Source organism: Heloderma suspectum, chromosome 5 (genome assembly GCF_057233095.1).
Source record: "Heloderma suspectum isolate Gila_16-S chromosome 5, 16-S_ref, whole genome shotgun sequence".
NCBI lineage: Eukaryota > Metazoa > Chordata > Lepidosauria > Squamata > Helodermatidae > Heloderma > Heloderma suspectum.
In genome coordinates, this window is record NC_139462.1 from 132,447,178 (window position 1) to 132,457,736 (window position 10,559).

Below are 10,559 nucleotides of genomic sequence, written 5' to 3' on the forward strand. Positions count from 1 at the left end.
TGTAGTCTGGGAGTCCTCTTGGGCTCGGCGTTAACTTAGGAAGCCCAGGTGGCTGTGGTGTCCATGAGTGTGTTTTACCAACTTAGGGCCACAGCTGGCATGCCAACCTATCTGGAGAAGTTGGACCTTGCCTCAATTATCCATGCACTAGTGATGTCCAGGCTGGACTACTGTAATTCACTGGATGTGGGACTGCCCTTGAAGATGGTTGGGAAACGTCAACTGGTGCAGAATGCAACCACCCAAGTGTTGGTGGGGGCAAGGCAATCTGATCTCATAACACCTGTACTGCACTGGTTAGTGGTGTGGAATAAGTTGCCACCGAGAGTCTTCCAGGCCCCATCATTGCAGGCTTTAGGGAAGGCCCTGAAAACCTACTACTTTACTCTGGCATTCCCCTGATTATGTTTTTTCAGACTGGGTTCTAGCTGCAGCTGTATGTGTTAGGTTTTGTTTTTATGCTGATGTTCGTTGTTTTTTAAGATGTTTGCTGCAGTTGCTGTTTTTACTGTTTTTCTTACCGTGTTAGTTTTTATTACATGAGTTTTATTGTGATGTTTTGTATGCTGCCTTCAGAGGGCTGTTACCTTGAAAGGCAGCCCTCTGAAGTTTGAACAGACTCCTCCCATGGGTATCTTTTGCACCACCTGTCCCATTCTGACACTCGTGGAAGAAGTAGCTATGTTCTTGGACAAGGGAGCAATCACAAGAATCTCCCCTCACTAAAAGCTGAGGGGAAAAGCTTCTGCACCCCCCAAACTATGCTTCTGAAAAGCTTCTGCACCCCCCGATATTTCACCATACCCCCCAAACTATGCCCCATACTCGACCTATGGAGCATCAGTCACTATATCAGACCCAGAAAATTCCAGATGCCTACACTGCTGTACTTCCTCTTCTTTGCCACAGAGACTGGTTTGCCACGATAGATCTCTACAACACCTATTTTCATATTACCATCCATCCTGCATCTCATTTTTTTTGTTCTTCACTTTGCCCTCAGCAAGAGGTAGTTCCAATTGAAGGCCTGCCCTTTCAGCCTCACCACTGTGCCAAGAGTCTTCAAGAAATGCATGCTCATATTGGCAGCTCACCTCTGATTACAGGGAATATTAATCTTTCCATATATAGACTGCCTCTTCATTGCTCCCTCATTCAGCCTTCTATGGGCCAATGTCAAGGCTGCCTTAGACCTTTTGAGCTCACTGGGCCTCTAGGTCAACCAGGACAAATCTTGTCTCATCTTCTCTCAGACTCAGTTCATTAGGGGCTCCTCTGGACTCCACACAGGCTCAGACCTGCTTACCACCAACAAGGCAGATACAGTGATGTTTTGGCATGCGATATCAAGTTGCATTGATAGAAGTATAGCTTACAAATCATGTGAAGTACTTGTTCCTCTCTACTCAACACTGGTTAGGCCTCATCTGGAGTACTGTGTCCAGTTCCGGGCACCACACTTTAAGAAAGATGCAGACAAACCGGAGAGGGTTCAGAGGAGGGCAACAAAGATGATCAGGGGAATGGAAACAAACCCATATGAGGAGAGACTGAAAGAACTGGGCATGTTTAGCCTGGAGAAGAGACGACTGAGGGGAGATATGATAGAGTTCTTCAAGTACTTGAACGTTTGTCACAGAGAGGAAGGCCAGGATCTCTTCTCGATCATCCCAGAGTGCAGGACATGGAATAATGGGCTCAAGTTACAGGAAGCCAGATTCCGGCTGAACATCAGGAAAAACATCCTGACTGTTAGAGCAATACGACAATGGAACCAGTGACCTAGGGAAGTGGTGGGCTCTCCCACACTGGAGGCAGTCAAGATGAGGCTGGACAGCCATCTGTCAGGGATGCTTTGACTTGGATTCCTGCATCGAGCAGGGGGTTGGACTCAGTGGTCTTATAGGCCCCTTCCAACCCTACTATTCTGTGATTCTAAGTCCTGTCCTCAGTCCCGAGCAGACACCATCCAGTGCATCATACACCTGGCCCATGCAAGCCCAGTTCCTCAGAGTCCAACCCAGGACAGGATTTCTTGACATGCCTCTTGGACCTTCTTTTCCGATTCCAGAAGTTTCTGATCTCGTGGATCATCCCATGAAACTGCTTGGTGGGGCTGAATTTCCAATACCCCTGCCCGTCTGTAACTCTCACCATAGACACCTCTTTCTCCAGCTGGGGGGCCCACTCAAAGTTCGGGCTTATTGGTCCCACCAAGAGCAAGGAACAGTAGCAAATGCTTTTTGGGGTTTCGAGTTGACCCTTACCAGGTATACATTTCAGCTTGCTATAGGCAACACTACTGTAGTTATTTACATCAGTAAACAAGATACAAAGTCCATCATCCTCCTACTTTTCACATTGAACTTCTGGGACTGGTGCATAGCCCATCAGATCATCCCTGTCGCTATTCAGTTCACCAGCACCATGAACACAATTGCAGACTCCCTCAGCCAATTCCAAAGCAGTAGGAACTGTCATTAGTTGTCACGTTGACCTTGTTCAGGATGTGGACTGCTTCACCATGACAGCAAAGTGCAGGAAATTCTGCAGCAGGGCCGGCTTGGCCCCAACTCCCTAGGCAATGCCTTTCTCCTTGATTGGAAAGACACTGAACGATCCCTTTCTCCCCTTTCTGCTAATCACTCGAGTCATGAACAAGATCAAGGATGGCTATGCCTTCTGCATTTTTGAGCCTATAGCCATGGCCAACCTTTGCCTTCTCACTATGAAAGTGGCTTTCCTTACTGCCATTATTTCGGCAGCCTTATTTGACTTATTTGACCAACCTTATTTGACTTTCCACAGGGATAAGGTCATCCTGCGACCGGATTTTTCTTTCTTTCCAAAGATGATGTCGCAGTTTCATTTGTCTCAGGATATAGCGTTACCAACATTTCTTCCCTGACCTACCTCTCCATTGGAGGTAAAACCTCACTCCCTTGATGTTCTCTCGTTCTACTTAGAATTCACAGCCCAATTCCAAACCTCCCCTCATTTGTTTGTGTGCATGCCATTCTGGGCCAAGAGGGGGACGTCCCGTATCCACACAGCACTTTGCCTAGTTAGTCGTCTTTACTATACTCGCCTACCAACTCGCTCGCCTCTCAGTTCCTGAGCATGTCCACATCTACTTGACCAGAGCTACAGCTTCATCTGCTGCTTTCCTCAGGGGTATGTCATGGTCCCAGGTGTGATGCCGCCACTGGAATCATCTTCAGAGGAGGAGCCAGAACCTTCAGAGCCAGTTGGCCCTCTAGAAGAACCTGACACTAGTTGAGACAGCTAGGGACTCTCAGGGGTGATGCTGTTGAATCTGCATCCTGGAAAGGCAAGGGGGGATGCTGGGCCACCACTTAGCCCCTTAGAATGCCAGCACATTAAGTTCCACAATAGGATGGCAGCCAGGCAAAGGAGTGCTCCTTTACTGAAGAGGACTACTTACGAGTCCTCATGAAGAGGACATCTGACAAGTCTCTTAATGTGCTGCAGCTGAGCACTGGGTGGGGCTCTGGTAGCTCTAGCTGTGTCAACTCTCACTTGTAACCGGAGAGCTGCTCGAAAAAGCATAGTTGCTGCAGCTCCTGTATCTTGTACGCTGACCTTGACTCATGTTTGGTCCTCTGTGTTATCGACCGTTGGACTTCTGCCTGACACTGCCTTTGGAACTCTGATTATACCTGACTGATATCCCATTTGACCTTGGCTACGACTCTGACTTTTCTCTGGAAAATCCATGTCTGTCTGGTAAACTGTGCTTGACTTTTGGCTTGCTTTGATTTCTCTACTGCAAGTAAATTTGTGTTTGCATAGCAAGGAACTGAATGTAGTTGCGCCAGGGCAGTGTATCCTGCTTCCTCAGCTCTTCAGTACTGCTATTTGGGCTCAGCTTTCCACTTTTGAGCACTACCAACTGCATGCCAGATCTCATGCAGATGGAGCCTTCACCAAGACGTCCCTCTCCTCAGTCTTCACATGACATCTCCCCCCTGGTGCATGTTTGCTTATTAGTCACCCATGTGTGTGAGTCATAGAGACTACAAAGAAGGACAGGTTGCTTATCTGTAACTAGTTCTTTGAGGGTCATCTGTGAACTCACACAACCTACCCTCTCCCTGCTTGATGTCTCACTCTTAATTTGTTTCTGCACTGTGGCAGACCGGGAACTGAGCAGGAGGCAGGAGCTGCACCCACAGAGGGTGGGCGGGGCTCCTGTCTAAAAACTCTGTTCAGTTCTAGAAGGTTCTGAAGGACCACTCTGCACAGGCTCAGAACCCATGTGTGTGAGTTTACGCATGACCACTCGAAGAACTACAGTTCCAGGTAAGCAACCTGTCCTTATTATGCTTATTTCTGAAGGTTATACTTATATTTCTTATGCTTCTACTTATACTTCTTGTATTTATACTTCTTGTATTTATACTTATTTCTGAAGGTTTTTCACGTTACTTGTGGCCAACTTCTTTTGACTCTTTATGACCAATGTTACCGTCTGACTGTTGGAGATTATTTCTTTATCCCACCAGGTAAGTGTACTGATCTCTACTGATGGGGAAGTGGGAGTATCTACAGAAGGGGAGAAATTTATTTACTTTAGTGATTTGGGGTGTGTATGTTATGCATGACTAAGGGCCACTTCATATGTTCCATAAAAGAAGCAAAAGAGGAAACATAAGTAACTTGGCACTTCCTCTCCCTGCTGCTTCTGGGTCTTATGAAAAGCATGGAGAAGGACAGTGTGCCTCTGCATTGAGAGAGTGTGCCTCTCTACTGCCCTTTCGCACAGCACTTGGAGAAGAAGAATCAGTCTGCTTCTAGTGCCTCCTTGGAGGAGAGATGAGGGAGCCAACTGCAACCCCTGAGCTTGGTGAGAAGACCCTGTCCCCAAGGTCCCAAACAGAGTGGGCGGCTGTGGCCCTTGGAGTGCAGCAAGACCAGCACTAGCAGCAGGGAGTTGGTTAACTGTTTATTTTTTACTGTAAACAATGACCTTGCATTGATACTTGACTTTTAAAAATGTAATTTCTGTGCTGCTGTATTTTGACATTTGATGAGTTACTTTGAGCATGGTCCACTGTAGAAAAAATAGTGTATATATTAAACTAAAAAGGAACTGTTTATAGAACTTGTGAAGCAGCCCTGTGACTGACTGACTGACTGTCTGACTATCTATCTATCTATCTATCTATCTATCTATCTATCTATCTCATAAAATATATTATGCAACTGAGAGGGCACACAGCAGTAGGTTTACAGCTGCTACCTGATGTATTAGCTATTTTATTAAAGGATTTTAATATCTACTGATCCATCTTACATAAGCAGCTATTGAAAGGTTCATGTAAAAGTATTTTCCGTTGGTTACTGTTTTATTTATTTCTTGAATTTATAAACTGCCCTTCAGTACAGGACTTCCAGGGCAGAGATCAGGCAAGAGTTAGATGATAAATGTTTAGTACTCTGAATCTGGCTAGAGAAGGCGAATTTGTATAGCTGCTACCATAACTCCCCTTCTAGTGTGGCTTTTTAAATGCTCAAATCATAGTAAAACTCACTGAGACACTGTAGACTAGACATATTGCAGAGCTGTTTATCAGAGTATGCTAAAAAATTTATATGATGAGAATTTGAATTTTGCCACCACTATAAGTTAACTTGTGTAAATTTGCGTAGTTCAGTTATTTTATTTGCATAATTCTGCTTTGGCCAGCGATGGGGAGGAGCATGGAAGGCTTGTCCCCATCCCTGGAAAAAGTTTTTGGACTCCCTTACGGGTTCCGAGATTTCAATAAACTTTGCCCTTTCAAGCATAGGGCCTAGAAATCTTCCTTTATGTTTTCTTTAATAAAAGTTCAGATTAATTCTTCAACCTTCTGTGAAACATATGAAGCAGCTCTGTAACAGCTATTTATGTATGTATGCATTTATTAAATTTGTGAAACGCCTTGTGCAGAATCACAGCATACACACAGCCATGAATATAAGCAGTTAATCTTAGGCTTTAAGAATTGGAAAGGAGCCACCTTGTCCAGTCCCATTGGATGGGATCTCCTGTTGTCAAACACTTTGGACAAATTTAACCAGTATTCAGCCTACTGATCGATCGATCGATCGATTGATTGATTGACAACATTTATATACTGTTCCACATCTAGACAGATTCTGGAGTGATGAACAATAAAAGATGCAAAACAGAATAAAAGATTAAAAAGAATAAAACACTATGTTAAAAATTGTTACTATTTAAAAAAAAAATTACACACACATGCAACTGCATTCCCAATTGGATTTGGATTGTAGCTACTAGAAAGATGCGTTGAAGGAATATTGTGTCTTGTAGTTTGTGGAAGACACCGACTTCCACCACAAATCAAGTAAAAAAAAAAGGCTTGTATCCGAAGAATGGTGGGTTGGAGTTTCCTTCACATCGTGGGCTTTTCCCATCCACACCTTCCTTCTGTGATCTTCTTTTGCCTTCTGAGAAATCACTTCTGAGGGTCAGGGAACCCTCCAGAATGCCATGCAATTGGAGGGTGGGCATGTTGTAGCTTCAGGGAGGTGGTTTGCAGAAATTACGAGGGAGCAGAACACTTGTGCAGGAGCAAGGGCCTTGTATTTGCGCTAGATCTCTTTGAATGCAAGCCAAAGACACTCGCAGTATCTTTAAGCTCTGGATGACATCCTGTCACAGTGGTGGTATTCACCTAGGAGTGAAAGAATTAGGAAGCATGCCCTACAGTGATCTGGGTATAATGAAAAGATGAACTATCACATTTCTGAATTTATAGAACAGTAGAATTGTGCTATAATGAAAACTGTTTCATTGTAGGGAATGTATACAACATACGTAATCTCTTGAATAAAGAATGTGTCATCCTCTTCACACAGCTGAAAGGAAACAGGTAGGAAAAGTACTGAGTTGGATCTACTCAGTATGACTGTCTGGATTCATCCCACTGTATTTATGTGAGTTCTTCAACCTCTTCAGATCCACAACTAACCCTGATTTGCAATGTGGGGCCCACTGCTAAGCTTGACTCGTGTGTGTGTGTGTATCTTTTCCTCATCTTTCTCCTCCTTCTCTTGTGTAACATTCTTGCCACCAGGTAAATGGGAATACCCCCCTCCTTTTCTTTCTTGCTCTAACACTTATGGGCAACTGTTTAGGCATAGGTGGAGAGTGCCTGTTGTAGTCTATAAATACCTCTAAGCCACAAGATCTTGATTAGATTTGTATCCTTTTTGACCCGAGTCCCCAGTGCAACTCAGAAAACTCATAAAATACAACAGGAGCAAGTATGTGATGGTGTCTTCACCTACTTACCTGGGAGCCCCCTTTTACAGGTTCTCTTACACAGGGCAGTGTGCGGGAGGACTATCCCCTCCCTTTGTTGCGGAGGGGCGGATCCAATGACAGTCTGTTCAATTTAATAATGAATAAAAAATATATTAAGTATGCTGAGGAATGTGTTCCCAAATCAGGAGGAGTTAGGAAAATAGACCATAGTAGTTATATGAATACTTATTGTGGAAAATGTAGCAAAGAGAACAACAGTAAGGGGAGCAAAAGTGAATCAGCAGCTTCTTAATAATTTAGCCTGTCTTGTTTTTGGTAAAAATGGTTCAAAGATGCCCCAGCAGGTGGAGCCATAAGCTAAATAACTCAAAAGTTACCATCATTTAGTAGGGATGTCGGAGGAATCCATCCAGGAGATGAAGTTTGCCAAGCTTTCATCAGCTCAGCCCCTTGTACTTTGGCTCGCTTACCTGCAGGCTGACCTGATTCGATACACATCATGTTGGGCCAGCTCACAGATTTTCGTTGTTTGTTTCTTAAATGGACATTTACGCAAATTGTCACTGCAATTTACATAATTTATGCAAAATGTGGCTGTAATATGCTTAATATGAGCAAATTGCTGCCACATTTCATGCAAATCATGGACGCAATTTGCACAAATTACAGCTGTAATTTGCGCAAATGAAAATTCAAGAAAGAAAGAAAAAGAGTTCCCAAATTTTAAGGAAAAGCCCATGGCTTGGCTCGTGAATGCAAGCCTAGCCAGGGGCTCTGGGGAAATCTGGAGAGCCTAAAAAGGGCCGGATTTCCCGATGATGGTCATCTTTGTCATTTAGTGACAGGATCAAAACAACAAAAGCAAGGACCTTCAAGTATAATGGTAAACTCTTGCTACAGAACACATCTGGCTTACATGGATCTCAATTATATTTATTGGGGCTGGGATAAAGGGTGGAAAGACTGGGTAGTGGTGATAGATTATTCATATGACTGCGATTATTGGGGAAGAATCCTCATTTATCAGGTAAATAGGCTGCTTCATATACATTTTCTGTGCTTTTGCCTTGCTTTGACAGCTGGGAAGAGTGGCTTAGAGAACAATTAGTCTTCCAGATAAGAAACCTGACTGACTTGGCTTTGAGATTACAATAACTAGTTAACCTGTTCATCAATATACATGGAATAGCCTAGAACAGCTGAAGTTCACTTAACAAACAAAGGGAAAAGAAAGCACTCATCGCAGTTTCCTTTACTGAAATGTACCTTTAAATATAATATGCATGAAAATGGGGGCAGAGGGGGGGAGTGCCCAGTTGTCCAGGCATAGGCAAAGAAGAAATGGTTTTTTTTAAATATGCTTTTTCTCTATGAGTGTTTCACCTAGCGATAAGTAGAGGAGCAGAAAAGATCAGGCTGTTCTACTGGAAATGAGCTCTACTGCGGCTCCCACTTACAGTTGTGCTTCAGGTTAAATCACTTGCATGCAAACATGCTAAAAGGTTAAATGCCTGCCTAAACACGAACACTTTGATTGCACACCTAAAGGACCCGGGCATCTGGCAGTTGGAAGGAAATTCCAGAAGTTGGCCACCACTGAGAAGTTACATTAGATGTAGAGGTGAGCCTTGCCTTAGACTTCCCACTTAACAATTACACTGCAGTAGCTCCTGCTTACCTGAAGATGGCTTGCGTGAGGAACAACTCGGCACATTCCTGCTGGAGATTTTGTTAATTGATCTGCTTTCCTTGCTTTTGTCCTCCTGCACAAGGAGACAGGCGAGAAGGGGAAACAACGTCTATAGTTAGTTTTGTCTCAGATGTTTGTTGACCTAATAGGGGCCTTGCTGAAAAGTTTATTAAAAATTGTAATTATAATAATAAACAAAAGAATGATGTGTAGCACTTGAAAAATACAAGACAATGTCTGTCCTTTTTGAATGCAAGATAGTGAAAATATAGTAGATTACTTGAAAGCGAGTCCTTCCCCTGGTTTGAACTGGTTGATGAGTAAGAATTCCTTGCCATCTGGTGCATATCGACAATATTTGCATTCAAATAATAAGCATTTGGGGGAGCTGAAATCTACATGAGCTTGATACTTTGCCACAAGGCCATATTGAGTGTGCGTTTTCTTTAGCTGATGCAGGTAACTTGATATAAAGAAACCAGTGTAGTACCTGTTTATATTCTGTCTGTACTGTCCAATAATTGTATGGGGTGATAGTATAGTTGGAAAATAGTTTTGTGAAAGATTATAATTTTATGTAAACTGCATATTTCATTTCAGGCCAGACAATTAATACAACTTACCCTCGTATCTATATTTCGTGGAACAACTTGGACTTCATCTCACCATAAAAAAATTAGAGGAGGTCTTTGGAATGCTGTTTCCTTGTTGGCTCTCTAGTTATGCTGTTTCCAGGACCAGAAAATAAATACATTTTTTTCCACAGCTGAGTTGTATATTTTTCTGATTTTATATTTCACAAGGTCTCTCCTTTTTTGTAATAAAGTATACATATCCCTTTTTTAAAAAAAGAAAACCCTTAGAAGGATTAATGTTAACAAATCCCCTAATTTCTTGCTATAAGCTTCCCTTGAAACATAAGGGGCTGTGTTGTTTCTAAGAAAGTGTGGCTTTGAATAGCACAAGCTGTCAGGATCCCTCATGCTAGCTGCTTCAGTGTTAGAAGCCAAGCTTAGTGCTGCTGCAGCTAAAGTGTCAACCTATCCTGGACAAATGGGGCAGAGCTGTGTTAAAAGCAATTTGCTGCTCTGTTTTGCTGGTGCCGTACTGCCGCAGGGCTAGAGGTGGAGGCAAGGCTTCCCTGAAGGCAAGGCTCTCCATACAAGTGGCCATCCAGGGCCAGAGTGGAGGAACAGATAGAGAACATTGGTGCAGGGGTACTAGTGCTGGATTCTGCATTATGCACTTAATTGCTTAGTACAGCATCAGGTGTCGCTCTTAAGATATTTTTTCTTTTTCACTGTTTGTTACTTTTGGTGTTTAAGTTGTATATATTAATAAAATTGTAATAATGCATGCGTGGTCTGCTTCTTCAAAGGGTGAAGTTTTCACAAGCATTAAATGTAGGAATCACTTTGCTTCTATATTATTGTTCCACAGACTTAAGTCAAAGACCAATGAACGCTTGCTCTTAATTCTGTGGAAACATAGTAGGGATTTGCTGTGGCACATGTACCTCTTCCCAATTAGTCTCATCTGGCTTGGGAGGCACTGTTCCACCAGTTACATCAT

The 10,559-nt window shown here is 43.2% G+C and overlaps 1 protein-coding gene across 5 annotated transcripts in view; it reads left to right on the top strand.

Moving 5' to 3' along the window:
* CENPC (centromere protein C) overlaps positions 1-10,342 on the top strand; it is a 53,612-nt gene extending 43,270 nt beyond the window's left edge. For 3 of the 5 annotated variants that reach the window (XM_084857523.1, XM_084857528.1, XM_084857525.1), the window contains 4 exons: positions 4,436-4,526; positions 6,830-6,902; positions 8,846-8,918; positions 9,588-10,342. In XM_084857523.1, the coding sequence (XP_084713649.1) occupies positions 4,436-4,526; positions 6,830-6,902; positions 8,846-8,897 (216 nt within the window). In that variant the 3' untranslated portion in view covers positions 8,898-8,918; positions 9,588-10,342. The remainder of the gene's footprint in view (positions 1-4,435; positions 4,527-6,829; positions 6,903-8,845; positions 8,919-9,587) is intronic. The other 2 variants (XM_084857524.1, XM_084857526.1) reach the window with 1 other exon arrangement.
* Positions 10,343-10,559: the final 217 nt, after the last annotated feature.